This window comes from Sturnus vulgaris, chromosome 12, assembly GCF_052056855.1.
Source record: "Sturnus vulgaris isolate bStuVul1 chromosome 12, bStuVul1.hap1, whole genome shotgun sequence".
Classification (NCBI taxonomy): Eukaryota; Metazoa; Chordata; class Aves; order Passeriformes; family Sturnidae; genus Sturnus; species Sturnus vulgaris.
In genome coordinates, this window is record NC_142254.1 from 14,943,873 (window position 1) to 14,963,244 (window position 19,372).

Genomic DNA, 19,372 nt, shown 5'->3' on the forward strand with positions numbered 1-19,372 from the left:
GAAGAGATCTTTAAATGCCATCTAGTCCAACACCCTTGCCATGGGCAGGGACACCTTCCACTAACCAGATTGCTCAGAGCCCCATCCAACCTGACCTTGAACAATTCCAGGGATGGGCCAGCCACAGCTTCTCTGGATTATCTGTGCCAGGGCCTTGCCACCCTTACAGGGAAGAATTTATTCCAGATATCTAATCTAACCTTGCTCTCTGTCAATCTGAAACCGTCTTGCCATGTGCTGTCATTCCATGCCCTGTCCAAAGTCCCTCTCCAACTCTCTTATAGTCCTGATAGTACTGGAAAGGCTCTAAAGTCTTCCTGGAACCTTCTCTTCTCCAGGTTGAACAACCCCAGTTCTCTCGGCCTGTCTCCACAGCAGAGGTGCTCCAGCCCTCTGAGCATCTTGGTGGTGTCTGGACATGCTGCAGCAGCTCCACATTCCTCCTGGGGTCCCAGAGCTTGGGGGACAGACCCTCTTTCTCTCCTCCATTGTGCCAGCTGTGTGGAACTGTTCCCTTCAGGGTCTGCAGCTACACAGGAGAATTGGGACATCAGGATGTCTCCCCAGCTCTGTAGGGACTTGGGCAGGAGCCAGGGGCTTGATGTGTTAGGGAAACCTGCTCCTGTAGAGTTCTTTCATGCTCCTTCCCCTCAGCTGAAAAGCTGCCCAGGTTTCACCTCTGCCATCCAGGCACCTTTCCCAAGTTCCCCATCCCCTTTCCTAGGAAAGAGCTTGCTCCCAGTGGCTGCATTGCTCTGTGGGAGGCAAGTGACTCTCCCCTGTTTAGAAAGAGCATAACCACGTTGTGCACTGAAGAGCTCTATGTTTGTTTCTTTAGACACAATATTTTCAAACAACTTCAGTCTTGTTCCTTGCAGCCGTTGGCAGCCTCCATGGGATAGGATGAGTTTTCCTCAGTCCTCAGGGCTGCTCCAGCTGCCAAGGAGAGGCACCAGTTCCCACTGCAGGTGTGCACCTTTCCCTGAATGTCCCACTGGGATCAGACAACAGTTTGCAGCTCAGGAATGATGCTGCCAGGGGAAGAGCTGCATTCCACAGCCTTGGGATGCTGACTGGTAACTGTGGAAAATACAGAGTATCAGCACTTTGCACTGTGTGCTGGACCACAAATTGGTTCTCATTTATAGAGAAGGAGGAAGCCATTGTGTTCAGAGAAGTGAAAGTGTGATGTTCTCTACTACTTTTGAAAACATTTTCTACGTAAAGCAGTTTCCTTAAAACATAAACCCCAGAGTGGTCAGTACTTCCAAAATTGGAGTCTTTCCGTCTCCTGTGGAGACACTGGCTGCAGACAGGTCCAGACATCTGCTTCTCATTTCCTACTTTATTCTCAAATGTGAGAAAACACGAAGTCATGTGGTGCCAACCAGACTCTTGATCCATTGCCATTTGATCCTCTCCCTTATTACAGTAATGGCTCAAGAGCTCTACATGGAGCACAGAGGCTTCTCCAAAGTGCATCTCCAAAATAAGAGGCCACATTTGGCTCCAAGGACCCTTCTCCTGAGTCTGGCACTTGTGTCCTTGGCCAGGAGAGAGGAAGCTGGTGGGTTGGTTTGTGTCAGAGCAGTGCCACTGAGGAGAGGTGGGTTAGTGTGAGGATGAGCTGCCACGAGGCAACTGGGAGCTCTGTCAGGGGAAAGAGAATCCCATCGTATGTCCAGAGCTGCAGTCGTGTCAGTGTGTCTCCCTTGCAGCACCAACACTGCCTGGGTCATCCCAAAAGCTAAATGTTCCTGCTGCCTCTGTCCAGCAAACCTCTGGGATGGAGGACAACACTGTGAGCACACAAGGATGCTGTTAGTACCTGTTACCAGGCCCTGCTCATCTGTCCTTCAGGAGTCACCAACTCCTGGGGCCTTGGGAGCTCCTGAACATGCTTCCCATGGAGTGGAAATCATCAACATTCTCATCTGATCCACTCTGGCATCTTTCTTTCAGTTCAGATACAGGCTCCTAGCTCTCACTGACTTTCCCTTTTAATTCTCAGTTGTGGCCTTTTTTCAAGGAAACAAATCTCCTACAATAAACGCTTCTTCTCTCACAAAGAACAAATAGCAAAAATACCAGCACGGAAACTCCCTGAAGAAGACGGGAGGTATTCTTGGGCCATTTCCTGTTTGTTTAGGACACAGCCCACATTCTATTAATATATTGTTCTACATATAAAGCTTTGCAGGTTGAAGGTGCTTTTTGCCTTCAATTCCCCAGGCTTTAGTCATATATTTCCTAGACCCGTGAGGACCTTGACTCTGGGCACAGCTCAAGCTGGTTGTGAACAGCCCTGCAAAGTTATGTAGGTGGGAAATGCTGGAGCTGCTTTCACGTCTCTCCTGGGTAAGATGGGACCTGGCACTTTGACCTGTGGTATCTATAATTTGAAACAATAAACCAAGCTCCTGGCTGAGGGCTGCCAGGGAACAACCAAAGGTTAGGGGATGACATCAGATTAGGCTTCTGAGTGTGCCAGGTGCCTGTCACCAATGTCCACAGCAGACTTTGCTCTCCTTTTGTGTGCATCAAAACCGGTGTTTAGGTAGCAGAACATCTGTCCTGATACAAAAATGTCTTTAGAACAGAGCAGGAGCTGGAGAGCCCAGACTCCAGCATGGACACTGAACTCTCTGGACACCTTTTTGTGGGTGCTGAGGGTCACATCTGGGGCAGTGCTGGAAGGCCCAGAGCTTGCAGGAGCCCCTGTTGGTGCCCAGTGTCCAGTGCGTGGTCCATGGCAGGAGCACAGATGAATGTTTGTCAGTGTTTTTCCCTTATCCATGTTTCCAAGCCTTCCTCAGTCATACTGTAGTTACATACATGGGGGAAAACCAACCTTCTTCCTGTTATCCACTGCTTTTCTTTGGTGCTGTAACACCCTTCAGAGAGCCTTTGGTGCAAAGAGTAACCTCAAGAAATGTCCCAAGGAGGAATAGGAACAGGCTGGGATAAGCTGGCTCTAGTTCCCAGTTACTCAGTTTTTCTGCTCTTTGTTTCCCTGAAGGCTTGGATGTCCCTGACTTGCAGGATTGCACACTCCATCACTTGGATGTTGTGATTCTGGGATTGCTCATGTGGGAGCTCACCTGCCAGCTTGTGCTCATCCACAGGATCCATCCATCCACTCATCCACAATTTAATCTACAGGTCCAGATCTGCACTGAAAAACAATCTGCTATTCCTGGAAACTAAAGTGAAACTAAATCAAATTGAGAAAACAAGTGCCCAGACAATTTCTGCTGTAACCAAAGAGGCTAAAATCTGTTGAAGGCAAGATGAGGTCAGGGAAATCCTGAGATCCTTCACTATCAGACTGCAATTAACACCTGTGGTTTACCACTATTTATATCAGGAATATCTCCTGGAATACATCAGATCCTCTGACTTTAGGTTCTTCAATGCTGCAAGACCTCAAAGAAGTGCAATAAGGGTCTGCCACTGGTGTGGAGGAGCAGATGTGGGATGGGATGGGATGGGATGGGATGGGATGGGATGGGATGGGATGGGATGGGATGGGATGGGATGGGATGGGATGGGATGGGATGGGATGGGATGGGATGGGATGGGATGGGATGGGAGGCTGGTATAGGAAGTGGGTTGGGAGTGACAGTGCCAGTTTTCTTCCAGCTGAAGCCCAGGTTTGTCAGTACTCATTGGAGCTGCCTGCTCCCGTTGGAGGCAGTTGCTGTACCTCTGTGTCCTGCTTTTGGTGGGAAACACAGAGCCTGGTGGTGGCTTAGGCTATCACTGCTGCCAGCACTTGATGGCTCGTGGTGTCCCACGAAGCCATGCTGAGGCTGCAGCTGTTCTCCACACTCCTGCTGTGGAATTTCCTTGTGTAGATGTCACCTTCAAATCCAGCTGCTGAGCTCAGAAGGAGTAAATGGAGATGTCCAAAGGTGACCTAGAAGAGTCTTCTGCCAGGTGAAACACCTCCAACCCAATCTGCAGAGGAACAGCAGCTGCATTATCTGCCAGAGGGAAGCAGCTGCCTTAAAACAACAACGCCTATGGCAAGTCATGCCTTTGGCAAACAAAGTACTCCCCCTCCCACACACCTAAATGTCAGAGCCCTTCCTCAGTGTTACCTATCTCTGGCAGCAAACCCTTTGCAGAAGAAGCAGAACCTGTTTCTTCAGGGGAGATGTGAGCATGTGTGGGCTGTGCCATCACTTCCAGCAGCCAAGGTGCCTGATGGCTTCAGGCAATGCCATTTCCCAGGACAAAAGTTTCCTGTAAGGCTCTGTGGAGCCTGAGAAAACCCTGTTTGGGGAAGGGCCAGAAAACTTCCCAACAGACTCAGCATGTTCTATTCTGACTGGATTAAACAGGCTATTTCAAGCCTCAATTTTTATTTTATTTCCTTGAAATGGGCTTTTTCTTCTAATACAATATAAGCAAAAGCTGAATTGCAGGCTGGGATTTTTACCAAATGCATTGTATGGAAATCTGGGGGTTTTCTCTTCTGAAAACGAAAATCCAAACTGGAACCATTGGAATTTCCCACAGCAAAGAGATGCCAGACTTCCACCAGCCCTAAGAGAACTTTGGCCAAAAAGGCTTCTGAGGCAGACAGACTCAGTCTTGAGCTTATCTTCATCTTTCAGTCGAGGGAGTCGGCAGGGGAAAATTGTTTGCTGGGACCTGAGATGAAAGAGAAAGCGCAGGATGTGTTTGCAGTGTTGGTATGTCCGCTTCTGACCTGGCCTGGGGCTGGTGCCAGAAAGCCCTGAGGCAGCCTGGTTCTTGCAGAGCTGGGGGTCTCCTGCTCCTGCTCTCAGCATCCTGCTCTCAGCTCATCAGCAAGCCCCTACATGGAAAATCAGGCTGTCACTGCGAGCACACACTGCAGACAGCACGGCCAGGGCATAGGAGCTGCCTGCAGAGTCACTGGGTCCCTGCTCACCCCTCTCTTTAGTGATGCTCCTTAGAGGCAGCCTAGCCTGAGATCAAAATTTAGCTGATGAAATCACAATCCTGATTAGAAATTTCCGTCCCTTTTGGCTTAATGACTGCTGTTGTAAGATGGCTGCCAAAAAGGAAAGGAATAACTGGTTTGGCATTTTGGGTAATTAATGAGCTTACTGAGCAGCGGGGAGCTGTAGTTGGAGGTGGGGAGAGTTTAGCAAGCCTAAGGACAGTGATGCCTTGAGACACATTGGTGGGAGAGGAGGAGGAAGGAGCAGCCGAGCACTGAAAGTCCCCGCCTGAATAACCTGCCAAGCAGTCTGCGTGTGTTAGGAAAAGGGTGTAAGTACAGCGGGGAATTCCAGGAGCCATCCCGCTCCGCTGCAGTCGCTATTCCCTCCCCACTCCCTCTCTTCCCTCCGCCTCCTGTCGTCACCCTGGACACGTGTGAGGGAGCTGAATAACAACTAAAGCTCTGTCGCGGGGCTTCATAATCCTGGAATGAACGGCCGCATCTGTGTTGCTCCGGAGGATGCAATAAGTAGCCGGGAGTGGGAAATTCTGCCCGTAATCCCTCCCTGCCTGCCTTTCCTTCAGCCGACCACGGGAACATGAAGGCTGCCTGTCTCCAGCTGCAGCTGTGGGCCCTGTGCCTGGTGACCCTGGCTGGAGGTGAGCCACAGCTCCGCTCCCCCCAGCCTCCCGGGGAACAGCCGCGCGTAGGACGGGATGGGGATGGGGCCGGGGAAGGGGATGGGGCTATAGGGACCTCTGTGGGATGCAGAGATCTCCCAGCAGGATCAGGCTGGGTTTGGGAAGCGGTGCGGGGGAAGCCAATGGCCGCAATCCCGGCATCGGGGACATCCGAGCAGCCCCGTGATGGTTTTGTCACGCTTTAGGGCAGATGGGGAGAGTGTCGGAGAGACTTCCTGATAACCTGTATTAGGAAAAAAGCATCATGGATTTCCTGTCCCTCTTTTTTCGTGTCCCTGGGGACATGACAGGAAGATGCAGCCTGGCTAAGGGGAGGTGTCTGAGGAGACTGCACCCTGTCCTGGAGATGGCATCGCTGTGAGGCAGGGCTGTCACTTGCAGTGTGTGCGAGTGGGAAAATACCTGCATAAAGATCTGTGCATAAAGATCTGTGCATAAAGATCTGTGCATAAAGATCTGTGCATAGAGATCTGTGCATAGAGATCTCTGCGAGCTGCGGGGCTGCTGAGCGGGGTCAGAGCCGGGCCGGGCTGGGCTCGCTCTACCGGGCCGGGCTCGCCCTGCCGTGCTGGGCTCATCCTGCCGTGCTGGGCTCGCCCTGCCATGGTGGGCTCATTCTGCCATGCTGGGCTCATTCTGCCGTGCTGGGTTCATTCTGCCGTGCTGGGCTCATTCTGCCGTGCCGGGCTCGCCGTCGGTGCCCGTGGCACAGCGCAGTGATCGCTGCCCAAGGCTGCCCTTCAGCAGGCGGTGCTGGGCTGTCTCACAGGCTCTCAGCAGGCAAGGCTGGACTTTGCCCAGCACCAAGGGGTGGTGTGTCCCCAGGATGGGGAGGGAGAGGGGCAGGGAGAGATCCGTGTCCTGCTGCCGCCAGTCGGGAGGGGTGAGGACAACCCGGGCAGCTGGGCATGGAGCTGTTCCTTCCTCACACCTCGGGCAGGTTCTCCAGGGCTGGCCCGAGAAAAGTGGACAGCAGGGACACAGGCAGCTTACCCTGCCCTGGGTAAACCTGCCTGGCACTGCCTTGCTCTGCTCAGCCGTGGCCAAGCATCCACTTCCCCAAAATGAGGTAACAGGGCTGGCTCTGCTAAAAGGCTGGTGGAGCTCCCTGGCTCTTTTGAGGAGCTGTGCTGAAAAGCAGATGCCAGTGGCTCCTAAGAACGGTGGTCCTGGGTGGAGAAACTCCCAGATCCCTTGGGCAAAGACTCAGATGCAGCTCAGAGAAGCAGGGTTGTGTGTCCCAGGAGGAGGGAGGGCTCCATGCTCCCTGTGCATCCCTCTGTCCTTGGAAGGTGCTTTCCAAGCTCCTCTGGGAAGAAATCTACCAGGAGTTCAGCCAAATGGAAACCATTTGCATTGGTGCCAGTAATTGTAAAATCAGCTCAGGGTTCTCAAAGGCGCAGGGCCCACCATGCACATCCCTGGCTACCCACAGGGACAGTGTGGCCCTCTTGTCACTGCTCCTGTTTTGTTGAACTGTGCTCTTGGCAGTGGAGGACACCAGCAGAATATCCTCTTGCTAATGAGAGTTGGCAAGTCAGCTGCCCCTGAGCAGGGAATTCTTGACTCTAAAGTGCCACAGAAGACATTATTGCTTGAAAAAAGAGCTTTGCTTTAATTTGACTTGACCTAGGCTTCTATAGAGGGGCCACAGGAGTGTTTGCTTGGAATTTCTTTGCAACCAGGGTTTTTCCCAGCAGATGATTCAGAGTGCTCCTGTATTGATGTTCATTCTTGTACCTGGTACCTGGATCATTCCTAACTGAACTGTGTAAAATTCGCCACATTCACTTCAGAATCAGAGGCAACATTTTGTAAGAGGCAGCCTGATTGAAACCAGATGCCAATTCCTTTCTTTACAAAGGCCCCAAATTAATCACGGCTTGTTTTTGTAAGTCTTGCCCCCAGGGATGTCAGGAACAAGTTGGCAGGATGTGTTGTGCAAGTGCCTGTTGTGGGAGGCTGGAGGTAGATGCAGGCAGGAGTGGTCCCCAGTGGAGTGACTGGCCTTGCCCCTTGAAGGGGTCAAGGGAGGGTTTATTTTTACACTTTACAAACTGAAAACCGTATTTTCTGGTGGAGGTTGAAAAGATGTGTTTGGGAAGCTGGGCTGTTGAGATACCTGTGGGAGTGAAGCATCATTCACCAAAATGTTCTTTCTCTGCACCTTTCTCTGAGGCCAGGTGGCGTTCAGAGACCGTGTACCAGCAAGCAGAGAGGCAGGATGCTCACCTGGAGGGAAAGTCCCACAGGAGGAAGAGATAAGGAGCATCCTGCCCCCTGGTGAGGGCTGCAGCAGGTCTTTGGGGGGGTGAAGAAATGTATTTTCTGGGCATTGTGCTGAGACCAGTCCTCCTGGTACCCAAAGGGGAAAGGACCTGCAGGTCCAGGGGCTTGCACACCCTACAGGACAAGCTGAAATGCTGTCCCAAAAGCCCACAGTTTTCACAGTGCTTTTTTACCCGCTCCTTTTCCTGGGTACATGTGTGGGTGCTACAAGCAAATTTGGCTTTGTCTTCCTCAGGATCTGTCTTCATCTCAGTTCAGCAGGGATAGGAAGCTTTTGTGGCAAGCTTTGGACTCTTCCCTGGAGAAGGGGGAACAGAAACAGTGCTGGTTTTGAGAGGCCCTGATTAAAAAGCTGACACTTAATGAGGTGAAATTTTTATTTCAGGGCAACCCAGAGCACCTTTGAAGTGTTCAGTGGAGTGCTTAACTTTTACAAAGCAGTTAGAGGAGAAGAGGATCAGGGGCTACCGCTTGACCGAACCCAGCTGCAAAAAAAGTGCCACCATGTAAGTGCTGCCCCACTCCTAAGTGGGATCAGGGTCAAAAGGATGGGGAAAGGGACTGAGGGATGTACTTGACAGGACAGGGCAGAGGAATGATGTGGGGAGGGAGCTCACGTGTTTCTCTGAAAGCAGATATTTTATCTGAAGACAGATTCAGACTTGTGAGCTTGTCTGGAAATGAGAAAAGCTCCATTTCTTTTCTTTGGGATAATTGTTGTTTTCTGCTTTTGCTGAAGTTGATGCACCATTGCACCATTTTATTGCAGCCCAGGGGGTGGCTCCAAAGTGAAGTGCTGGGTTGACCTTGGAAAGTTTCACATCACCCAGAGAATCAGAGGGTTTTGCCTTTATGCATGAGTGCCCCAGGGCAGCTGGGGCCTGTGGAGCTTTCTCCCCTGAGTACAAGAGGGAAACACTGTCCAAGCAGGACAATGCTTTTGAAAGTGAAATCTTATTAGGGGAAAACCCTTCATCAGTGAGTCACATTCAGCTGATACTCATTCAGTCAGATATCAGCAGCACCTGCCTGCCTTTCCTGAAATGAATCATCCAGACAACACTTGGTGTTTACACACCTTCCTCATAGCTCTGATCACCTGAACCAGTGTTTTCTTTATTCAGTGAGTAATCCCTTTTTATTTTCAGATTTATTACTGTGAGGTCCAGGGAGATTTGTGCAAATTCAAGTGAAGAATGGGTGCAGAAGATCAAAGACAAACTGGATGGGATCACAGTGATGCCACCACGTGCTGTCACCTCAGCAGAAAAGCCTGGTAATGTTGAGAGACATATTGGTCTTCCAGAAACGGCTCCATCTCAAGCCACTGCTCCAGCTAGTTTCTTCCAAGGAACTGGAACAACAGTTAGGGAGAGAATACATGCTCCTTCTGCCAGAACAGAGGTGTCCAGCAAGTCCCCAGTGGGCAGGCAGGACCCCACTCAGCTCCCTGCAGAATGCACCCCCGTGGTACAGGAAGAGGCTGTGCCCTCTGAGGTCACTCCAGAAGCAAAGAGAGAGTCCTCAGTGTCTCCTTTGTCTTCAGCAGCTGTTGCAGCAGGCATGGGCCCCAGCCAGCCCACCCCACACCCCACTGTTCAAGATACAGCTTCTCCTAACTCAAATTCCGACCTGATGCCTGCTACTAAAGAATCAGACCAACCTGTACTTTCTCCAAGTGGATCTCTGGACCCTACAAGTGCCAGAGCCAGCACACCAGACACTGCTTCCAGCAGCTCTAGATCAGATCTCCCCTCCTTCTGGGACTCTATGAAGACCACAACAGACACAGAGAAAACACCACAGGCTACTTCACTTTCTACTCTAAGCCCCATCTCTGCCATAGACAAAGCTGCTTCTACCCATACCAACAGGGTTGTTGGTACTACAACATTTGAGCATTCATTGCCTGTAGGGAAGCAAGAGCCTTCAGACCCAGTTGTTTTAACTCACCAGGCATTCTCAGGCCAAGCCAGAGTGCAGATGATCACAGTCAGGCCAAAAAATCTGCCTCTGCCCAGCTTCTTGTCAAAGTCCCAAATGCACTTTATCATCCCAGTTTCTGTAGTATGTGGACTGATGGTTAGCAGTGTTGTTCTTGTATGGGTGTATCTGAAATTTGGAGTCAAACCAGAAGAAACGTCAAGAGAAATGGTACAGGGCTTGCTCTACCAGCAGGCAGGACACCAAGAGAATGTCTATCCAATGGAAGTAATATGAATGTTTCATGGCATGGACATTTCTGGTCTCAACTGTATGTGTGTTGCTGCAGAAAAGCTGTTCACGTTGAACTGGTGACCAGTAGGAAGCAAGCCTGGGAATAAAAATCACAAAGAAAACGGATTTTTTTTGTAGAGCAGAATGCCCAACAATATATCTACTTCATCACTGACCAATCACAGTGTTTTGGAAATAAGAGAGACATTTCTTTTCTACTGGCAGTGTTATGTACAAAAGCTGTGGCTGTTCTATTGCTGTTGGTGGCTCTGTGCCAGGCAGTGCGATTTTCAAAGTTGTTGTTGGGAATTTTTCTGTGGTTCATCGTGGTCCAGGCACGAAGCCACTCACCTTCCCACACTGCTGGACTTGGGCTCAGCCACCTTGAGCAATCATAATACCAAACCCACACAATTTGCACTTAAACTCTCTGCTGCTTCTTTCTTTGCACTTCAGGTCTCTGCTCTGTCAGACCAAGACTGGAGCTGGTGGCCAGCTGGGTGCTGGCTCTCCTTGGGCTGGCTGAATTTACTCTCATCATTTTCTCTTGCTGGAGACACGAGGGATAGCCCAGCTTTTCAGAAATAGTTGACCAACACTGCATCTGATCAGGGGACTGAAGGTCAGTGCTACAGATCTTATATGCAGAGAAGCTGGCAACCCACATCTGTCTCCTCCTTGAAATCAGGCCCTTCCTTTTAGGAGCTATGGATATTTCTTCTTGCAGATGAATTCTGAGAGCTGGGTCTTGGCAAATCAATGCAATAAAACACTTCTGCCAGCTGATGAACCTTGTGTCCAGCTGCATCCAACACCAGGGCAGGATAATGCTGATGAATCTTTACAAATGAGAGAAAACAAGAAATCACACAATAATTTTGCTATTCCTGTGTTATCATTGGAACATTTTTGCTGTTCTCTGCAAGCACAAAACCCAGGAAATGTGGAGCTAAAGGCAGTTCTGGATGTAGCTATGCAGGAATTACTCTACTACAGCAGACATCCTTGTGATCCCGTTTTCTCACTAGAAATAAGCACCTTTGCTGATTCACAAAAAAAAAAAAAAGAAAAAAAGCACAAAATGCCTGTTCATGATCCTATACTTTCAGCCACATTTTAGTTTTTCCATTTTGGATAACACTGATCACCAGGCTATGAAAGCACTGAAAGCACTGTAACAGAACCAGGCTTTTTTAACCCCAGATTGATTTTGATTTTTACACATCCTGATGTTACTGTACATAAGTCTTATGTTTTATCAGTGGTCAAGTCCTGGAAGCCTGTATTAAACTTGGACTCCAGGATGAATTCTGCTGGAGCGTGCAAAGGTCTTGATGATATGATGGTTTGTATGTAGATACATATCAAGGGTCAGATCCTAACAAACCTAGTGGATCAGATCCCTAAGAACAAATATGCATGCAGAAAATGAAAGGAAAAGCACAATAAGCAAGATCATAAAAAATGATGGGCCAGCTGTAAAGCAGAGTTTGAGGAATGTGCCTGGTAGATCTGTCAGATTGCACCTTCAGGAATCCCTCCAGCCCTGTAGGGGGAGAGGACAGACTACAACTGTGTTTGCTTTCTGCCATCACACATCCCTTATTTCTGCATTTTGTTGACTTGAGAGATTCATCTCGGCCTTTGCAAGTACGGGGTGCAATCAGATGAATTGCAATGATGAATTTGGAGTGAAATCCTTCCTTGTGCAGCAGCTCAGCTGTGGAACTCTGGTTGGGGTTGGTTTTCCTAGAGGGTAAATCTGGCTCTGCCAGTGCCACCTCCCCATGCACCCCACCTGTGCACAGCTGGAACTCTGTGGTATTATTTTTATATGAAACACTAGAAATGTTATTTTTGTAAAAAAGTTTTATAGCTTTTTGAATGTAAGTAATGTCCTGTGTGAGCTGCTTGGAGTCGAGACCTTTTTGGCAGCACTGGAAAATACTGTGCCTTGTCTATTTTGTTGCTGGTCTTAGATGGCTTGTGCATGTCCATGGGAGCTGGACAACTCTCCAGGCCCTTCAGCAGATGGAGTGGGCACTTGTCTGCTGCAGGTGAAGTGCTGGTGTTGGAGCAGTGCTGGAGAGAGGGATGTGCACCATCAGATCACCTGGAGTCCCACCAGCCTTGGAAAGGACACTGCTTTCAGCTCCACCACCAGCTCCCAGCTGTGTGATCCCACTGGAACTCATCAGGAGAAGCTGCTTCTCCTCTAGGCTGGCCCTGTCCTTGTGCTCTCCCTGCTCCCCTCTCCTGGGGCTTCAGGCAGGGTGCTGGCACCCTCACAGGGGACAGGTGCAGCCCAGGACAGGGGGACACTGCTGCTCCTCTCTCTGCAATGGGCAGTCTGGGAGGGAGGGAGGGAGGATGGAGCCTGTGGGTGTCACCCATTTCTGGGGGTTAAAATACCACTTGCTGTGGAGCACAGTGACTGTTACGAGCTCCAGCTCATTTGTATATTGAGTGTATGCATGAGATATGAGCTGTGCATTTTTATAGAAGTAAGAGTAATAAAGTCCTTATGTTAAAAACTTTCATCCTCAGGAGACTGAGCCTTGATTTGGGTTACCAAGCCTGGTCCCTGCAGAGATGAACACCTGTGATTGTGCACTGTGGAAAGAGCATCCCAGCATCACCAGGAGATGACAAAGCTGGCATAGCTGGATGTGGCCAGGCTGTTGCTCCATCTCCTTTAAGAGTTTTAATCTTGCACATGTTTGCAGGAAATCCTCTCAGGGATTTGTGTTTCCCATCTCACTAAGGCAGTAGAGAAAACAAACAGCTGGGGTTTTGCATTGCTTAAGCAAAACTAAGGCCAAATAGTAGAAACAACAAACATGATGCTCCAAGTTATTCTGTAAGGAGGCAGGAGAGCAAGGGATGAGATAGGACCTCTCCTACCCCAGCAGGGCTTGGGATGCCCTTGTGTGCTGCTCTCTGGTGCTGGAGAGGTGGGAAGAGCAACTCAGTGAAAGAGTAATTTCTCAGGGATTTTCCTGGAGTGGGGAGCTGGCAGGAGCAAGAGGGTCAAGATGAGCATTCTCTGCATTTCAGGAGTTCTCATCCCAACCATCTCAGCCCTGTGCCCTTCTAGGTACATGCAGAAGTCAATGAAAATTTCCTGCAGATGAGTCATCAGGTCAGGAAGGTCATCTGGGGGATAACAACGAAACTCTAACGAAACGAAAGCACTTTTTGTTTTTTTTTAATTTCATTTCTCCTCTCTGTTGAGGAGAGGGAGGCGAGGAAGGAGGGGGCGGTGCAGAGCAGCCAGGCCTGACAGGATGAATCATTTCCCATCATTTCCGACGGCGCCAGCAGGGCTCCTCGGGGCTGCTCCTCTGCAATTTTTGGGTGCTCAGTCCCTGGGCTGTGGGTGACACAAACTCCTGGCTTTGCTGGTGTTGGTGTCTGGTGCAGGGAAAGGTCTTGTGCAAGGGTGTCCCTCCTCACACCATCCCCTGCTTCTCCTGGAGCTGCCTCAGGGACAGAGTTTGGTCCAGGGGGTAATTAATGCCACATCTGTTCTGTTCAGCAAGGGTGAGAGTTGCATTCTGCACCTGGTGTGGAAGATGCACGTCCTGCCTTGATGCTTCCCCACAGCCCACAGGAGATGGGGGACCCCTGGGCATGACGTGACCTCTCTCAGCCCTTACTGACCCACATGTTTCAGCTCCACAACATCACCATGTCATGAGCAGCTGTTTGGGTTGAGCTTGTGAGGAGGAGAAATCACTGGGGCTCCTCACGGGCTCCATTTGTGTCCCCATAGGATCCATCAAATGTCAGGCCTTGAGGGCATTAATTGGCCATAATCACCCTGACCAGCCTCATCTGTGGGTGGGCTCACCCCACAACATCTCCTAATGCTCTGCCTGAGCCTCAGGAACCCATCCAAGCTCAGGCCTGAGCCCCTGGCCCTGCCGTGCTGTGAGTGCTGCTCTCATGTCCTGGCTCTGATCCAGACTCCTGGACATACCTCGGGTCCATCTGTGGGTATCTTGTCTCCTGGCTGGATGGACCTTCTGGAGCTGGAGCCCTGTCTCTGTCCCCATTTCCTGTTACTGCTGAGAAGATTCCCCAGACCTTCCCAAATGGATTCTGGATTTGTTTCTTCCGTTGGTGTGCCAGGGACCATTGGTGGAGGCTCTGACCCCTGCGTTGTGACCCTGTGGGCTGTCACCTCACTGGGGAGGTGCTGGGGTCACCCTTGGCTCCTGGCCTGTCCCCTCCCTCTGCTCCCTGCAGTCTGGGCCTGGCAGTGGGACCCCTGTGCCATCCTCTCCTCCACACTCTGACCTCTCCCCAGGCCAGTGTGTGAGGTGGAGAACAGAAGGTGTCTCCTCCATCATCTCTGGCCTGGGCTGTGGTTTATGACACGTCTCAGCACGGCTGCTTTCCTGTGAAATGTTGCACAAGAGCTCTCCTGCTTGGGGCAGCCTGTGGTGAAGCTGAAGCACGGCCACTCACCCTGTGCAGAAGGCAGATGTCCCCAGCTGCTTTGGGCTCTCGGGTTCTGCTGCATGGCTGTGGTTCTGCCAGCCTTTGCATTTGCCTTATCTCCACTTCTGTAAGGATTGTGTCCCTGCTGATGTCACTGCAGGGGCTGCTCCTGTTGCTGAAGTCCCCCCTGGGACAGAGCACAGAGGTTGTTGGGACCTCTTGGCTGACGGTCACGGGTGATGGAGGAAGGCTCATTTCTTGAGCTTTCAGAATTCACCCTTGAATCCTGCCACACACCAGATAATTTTAAAAAGATAGATATAAGTGAGAGTCACCCTTCAAGGAGGGATGTGATGTCAGCTTGCTGACTCTGACCATAACCCCATCACAAACACATTTTCATTACAATATGTAGGTACCTTAACGTGTCTTGCTCATCACACTCTTTAACTGCATTTATTTTTCTGATTGCTGGGGTTTTATTCTAATCAAACACTAAGGAAAAGATAAATTCATAACTTATTCTAGTACCATCTTTAAATCATCAGGACTACCTCTGTTCAGAATTAAATCACTAAAAATTAGATTGGAATTGCTTCCATGTCCTATTTTTTTCTGTTATCTCAGCTTTGCTTTAAAAGCTGAGCTGAAGCATCTCTCTGCTGCTTGCTTAAACTCTAGGAGCTTTAAAAGGCTCAAGGTTGAAAAAAGGAGCCTGAAGTCCTCATCAAGCATAATTTCCTCTGATTGCTACTTGACACAGAAGCCTCTCCAGTGCAGTGTCTCCCTCTCACCCCAGGTCCATCCTTCACTTAACCCTGAGGTAGTTGATTGACCTCATTGGATAAAAACAGAAGAATATCTCATTTTTAGTGTGTTTGAGGAAACTGACATCAGATCCATTATTTCATGTTCCTTATCAAGATAAGGCCACTTCCAGTTTCTGGCACAGAAAATCTCTGTACTTTTTCTTGGCTGTAGTTGTGAGGGTTTCCTGCATGCCCACAGCGAATTTCTGCTCTGTCCCTGTGCCTGTGGATGAGCTTGCCCAGGGAATTAGTGCAGACAGAACCTTGGGGAAGGGCTCCTGGACCCAGCTGCCTTCCTGCAGCCTCTGTCTCGTGACTCTGGGTAGAATTTCCCGCTCAGGATGCACCTCAGATCACCAGCTTACAGCACTTGGTGGTCCCCAGTGTCCCTCTGTAGGAAGCAGGCTTTGGAAGAGATTCTCATTTTTCTAATTTTAGAGTGTCTTTCCAGGCTGTAGGACTTGGCACTGCTGTACGTGGAGTTTGTGATTGTGTCCTGAGTCAATCAGGGCTTCCACATGGAGCTGTGGAGACCCTGGAGTGAGCACCCCGAAGAAATGTGGAGGAGCTCTACACACAGAAAGGGTACAGAGGGTTTAGAGAAGCCAAACAAGGGTGTGTCTCATATTGTAAATGGGAAAGATACAAAGTGACTGAGTAGAACAGAAGAAAACAGGGAAAACTTATTCCAAACCCTCCCACTGCCTTCTTGGAATGAGTTTCAGGCACTGGGTGAGGTTCCCTTTCCTGCCTTGGCAGCCCAGCTGCTCTTGCAGTGCCTTCCCAAGTGGAAGATGTCTGGGTTGTGTTTTCCAGCCCAGCTAGGAGTGCTCAGTCAGTGACACCCCAAACCCAGCACAGGTTCTGCTCAAATCCTCTGTCCCCTCCTGGTACCATTGCTGGCAAAGGCTGGATCTGATGTGTCCCCTCAGTTTCCCTTGTCCTCCTCCTGTAGAATAACAAGGATGCTCTTCATTTTTTAAGTAAACAAGCACATTCTTCTGAGTCCATTCAAATGAAAGGAAAACTTGGGCAGTCAGAGGGGCTTTCCAGCACTTAACAGCTTTTTCCCCTTCCAAAGTGCAAAAGAAGAAACATCAAAAGGTCTCCAGGGAGTTGTGAGTCATCTGGCTTCCAAAGACATGGCTTTAAATCCTGGGAAAAGGGAAGCAGAACCAGAAAAACAGACAGCAGAAGCTTCTTGAGGTCCATCCAGAGCGGTGGATCTTGTGCCTCCACCAGCAGGAAAAGTGTCTGATGAAGCTTGGGGAGAGCTGAGCATGACCAATGAGTTCTCAGCATTGGGTGGTCTTCTCCCAGGTATTTTAAGAGACATCCAGGGATAACAGTCCCAGGCACAATATCCTGCTCCTGAGAGTGGCTGGGGGGTGAAGAAGGGCTTGAGGTGGCCCCTTGGGTCGTTGACAGGGAGTGAGGGGGGACTGTGGTGCCTGGGGATCTGCATGGGGCCCCACTGCTCCGTGCACCCACTTAGAGTCTGGTTTAAAAAGGTTAAAAAGAGGGAAAGGAAAAAAGTGTCTGAGCTGAGCAAGAATGACAAGGAGCTACAGAGGGGCTCCTTGGAGCTTTGGAAGGCCTGAGGAAGGGGGAGCCCAGCACAGCAAGGGAGAACTGTCCCCAGGATAACACAGATGGGCTGATCCCTTTCAGCAGGTCCCTGCAGGACCTGGGATGCCTCAAGGCTGTGGAGGGAGGAAGATGATGAAAAGTCACCCAAAAACTTTGAACAGTAAGTTTTCCATCCATTCCCCTTAGCCTGATGCTGACTCCTGCCCTGCCCTGTCCACAAGGAAAGGCTCAACTACACCCCCTTCTCTTTTGCCCCCTCACTGCCCAGTTACAAACAGGGAATTTTGGTGGAAAACTTGTGTTCCTCTCCATAGTAGCAACATGGAATATGATACAATTTCTGCCAGTATTTGCCAGCTTACCGCTTTCAAGCCACAGAGGGCTGGTGGCAGCAGCAGTCACTGTGGTTCTGTTTAATGCTTTCCAGGATTCACCAGAATCCAGACATCTCCAGAAGCCATCCAGACATCTCCAGCACATTTGTGTTATCTCTGGGCTGAGTGACCTTGCATTGAACACCAAGATTTGTCTTTCCTATGGCTACAAATCCCCTCTCTGGAGGTCCAGGAGCTCTTGAGTTTACATCTGCAGAGAAGATTTCACTTCCCTCGTGGTTTTCCCTGTGTGGGTGAGCACAGAAGCTGACACAATTTATTTTGTCTTTCCAGGTATTGTCTGTCTGCAATTTTGATGATCCCATGTGACATGGAAATCCCCATTGGTAATGAAGTCTTTTCCTTGGATTTGATTCAAATTCTTTAGAAAAGGGATAACTGGGAAGGAGTAGAGAGCATAAATTGCAGCACCTCCTTGCCTGAGCTCAGAGTTGGGCTCCCCCAAAGAGGCAGAGCAGCATCCTACAAGGAAGAGCCCTCCCAGAGCCACCATGCTCACTGCAAGGACAGTCCTGCTGCTCGTGGTGCTCCTCAGCCTCTCCCCATGCTCCAGTGCAGGTAGAACATCTCCTGGGCCACTGCTGCCGCTTGGGACTCGGGGTTGTCCCATCGGGATGGTTAGGAAGGAAACCCCAGTGTGGAGCAGGGATGGTGCTGCTGGCAGGAGGAGCAACTCCTGGCCAGGGCAGAGCAGCACACCCTGGGGTGCAGGGGAGGATGGAGACTGCTCCTGCTGCAGGCTGGGTGATAACCTGGAGCATCCTTCTGCCCTGGCCAGGGAGGAGGAGAGCACCTGGGGCTCCTCATGGCAGCATTTGCAGAGCTTGGGGGGTGTTGTGTTCATCAGCCTTCAGTGTTCATCAGTCCTGGGTGAAGGTTCTGCTGCCTTCCAGAGCCAGCACTCACCATCCCTCTCTGTGTTCTCCAGGCCCTTACTCTCCATCCGAGTGCTGCTTTGAATATGCGAGGCGCCCTCTCCGCCTGGTCAACCTCCTGGGCTTCTACTCAACTACCAGGGAATGTTATTCCCCAGCAATTGTGTAAGTCCTGGCAATTTCCCTAGGCTGTGCTGTCTCCTGGGCTGCCTGGGTTCAGTTAATTTGTTCCATCTGGGGACAGGACAGGGACAGGTCTGTGTAACCTCCGTGATCTTCCAGCATTCAGAGGGGAGGATGTGACTGTCTGGGCACTTCTGCGAGGCCATCCCAGCTCCTGATGGCTCTGCACGGGCTCCAGAGGGGCTGGGCTGCAGGATGAGCTGCTTGTAGGACACCCAGAACCCAGGGCAGCACACAGGGACAAAGGGAAAGGAGAAAGAGTGCAGGGGAGGGAGGATGGTGTGGGCACAAATGGAATCACAGCTGTCATTCCTCACAAAGCTTCATCTTTACCCTTGGCAGGTTTGAGACCAAGAGAGGAGCCAAGATCTGTACAAACCCCGAGGAGAAGTGGGTGAAGAGAGCAATTACAGAGCTTCAAAAAAAGAAATGACTTGGTGCCTGGTTCAGGCTACCCAACATCCTGGTGGGAAGGAAGGTCACAGTCCCTGTAAACTCCCAGGAAGGATTGTGGATGTCCCAGCTGCTGGGAGAGGGCACTGACTCCCCAGAGCCCTGCACTGCCTCCACAGCTGGGCACCAGCTCCTGGAATGCTGCTGGCCCCGCCAGCACCTGCCTGCTGATCACAGCCACAAAATAAAGGTTACTTCATGTGGTATTGGAGAGTGGTGTCCTTTGTTCTCTCAGCCCCACAGCTGTGGGCTGGATGGTGGCTCTTCCCACTGGGTCTCACTGGGGCAGGAGGGGAGGGGGATGGATGGGACTGCAAGGGGACTCAAAAGGGGCTGGGGCCTCCTCTGAGGGTTTTTAGGTGCAAAACTAAAAACCATCAGTTCCAGCCTGTCCCATTTGCTGTCCCGTGGAGGAGCACAGCCTGCCTGCCGTGTGTGCCCAGCTGTGGTGTCTGAGCTGGGCTGCAGGGGAAGGTTT

At 50.6% G+C, this 19,372-nt stretch overlaps 2 protein-coding genes and 1 long non-coding RNA gene across 3 annotated transcripts; 2 read left to right on the forward strand and 1 right to left on the reverse strand.

The window, feature by feature from the left end:
* Positions 1-5,436: 5,436 nt before the first annotated feature.
* On the forward strand, positions 5,437-12,683 carry LOC106855866 (uncharacterized). The gene is made up of 3 exons (XM_014880845.2): positions 5,437-5,595; positions 8,312-8,432; positions 9,075-12,683. Exons 1-3 carry the CDS (start codon positions 5,535-5,537, stop codon positions 10,144-10,146), a joined length of 1,254 nt encoding a protein of 417 aa, XP_014736331.2. The 5' UTR covers positions 5,437-5,534; the 3' UTR covers positions 10,147-12,683.
* Positions 9,142-17,659, reverse strand: LOC148222400 (uncharacterized). Its single transcript, XR_015806336.1, has 4 exons — positions 17,351-17,659; positions 14,617-14,875; positions 9,880-10,240; positions 9,142-9,280 (listed from the first exon to the last, which is right to left on the reverse strand). It is a non-coding gene; the product is annotated as an uncharacterized LOC148222400 (long non-coding RNA).
* LOC106855825 (C-C motif chemokine 14-like) lies at positions 17,657-19,100 on the forward strand. Its single transcript, XM_014880771.2, has 3 exons — positions 17,657-17,941; positions 18,312-18,423; positions 18,784-19,100. The coding sequence occupies exons 1-3, from the start codon at positions 17,875-17,877 to the stop codon at positions 18,872-18,874; spliced, it is 270 nt and encodes an 89-aa protein (XP_014736257.2). The 5' UTR covers positions 17,657-17,874; the 3' UTR covers positions 18,875-19,100.
* Positions 19,101-19,372: the final 272 nt, after the last annotated feature.

Bases quoted from the DNA above. Each gene is read 5' to 3' on its own strand.
- LOC106855825 (XM_014880771.2), top strand. From the start codon at position 17,875: ATGCTCACTGCAAGGACAGTCCTGCTGCTCGTGGTGCTCCTCAGCCTC. The intron at 17,942-18,311 runs GTAGAACATCTC...TGTGTTCTCCAG, and splicing joins CTCCCCATGCTCCAGTGCAG to GCCCTTACTCTCCATCCGAG. The intron at 18,424-18,783 runs GTAAGTCCTGGC...TACCCTTGGCAG, and splicing joins TGTTATTCCCCAGCAATTGT to GTTTGAGACCAAGAGAGGAG.
- LOC106855866 (XM_014880845.2), top strand. From the start codon at position 5,535: ATGAAGGCTGCCTGTCTCCAGCTGCAGCTGTGGGCCCTGTGCCTGGTG. The intron at 5,596-8,311 runs GTGAGCCACAGC...TTTTTATTTCAG, and splicing joins CCTGGTGACCCTGGCTGGAG to GGCAACCCAGAGCACCTTTG. The intron at 8,433-9,074 runs GTAAGTGCTGCC...TTTTATTTTCAG, and splicing joins TGCAAAAAAAGTGCCACCAT to ATTTATTACTGTGAGGTCCA.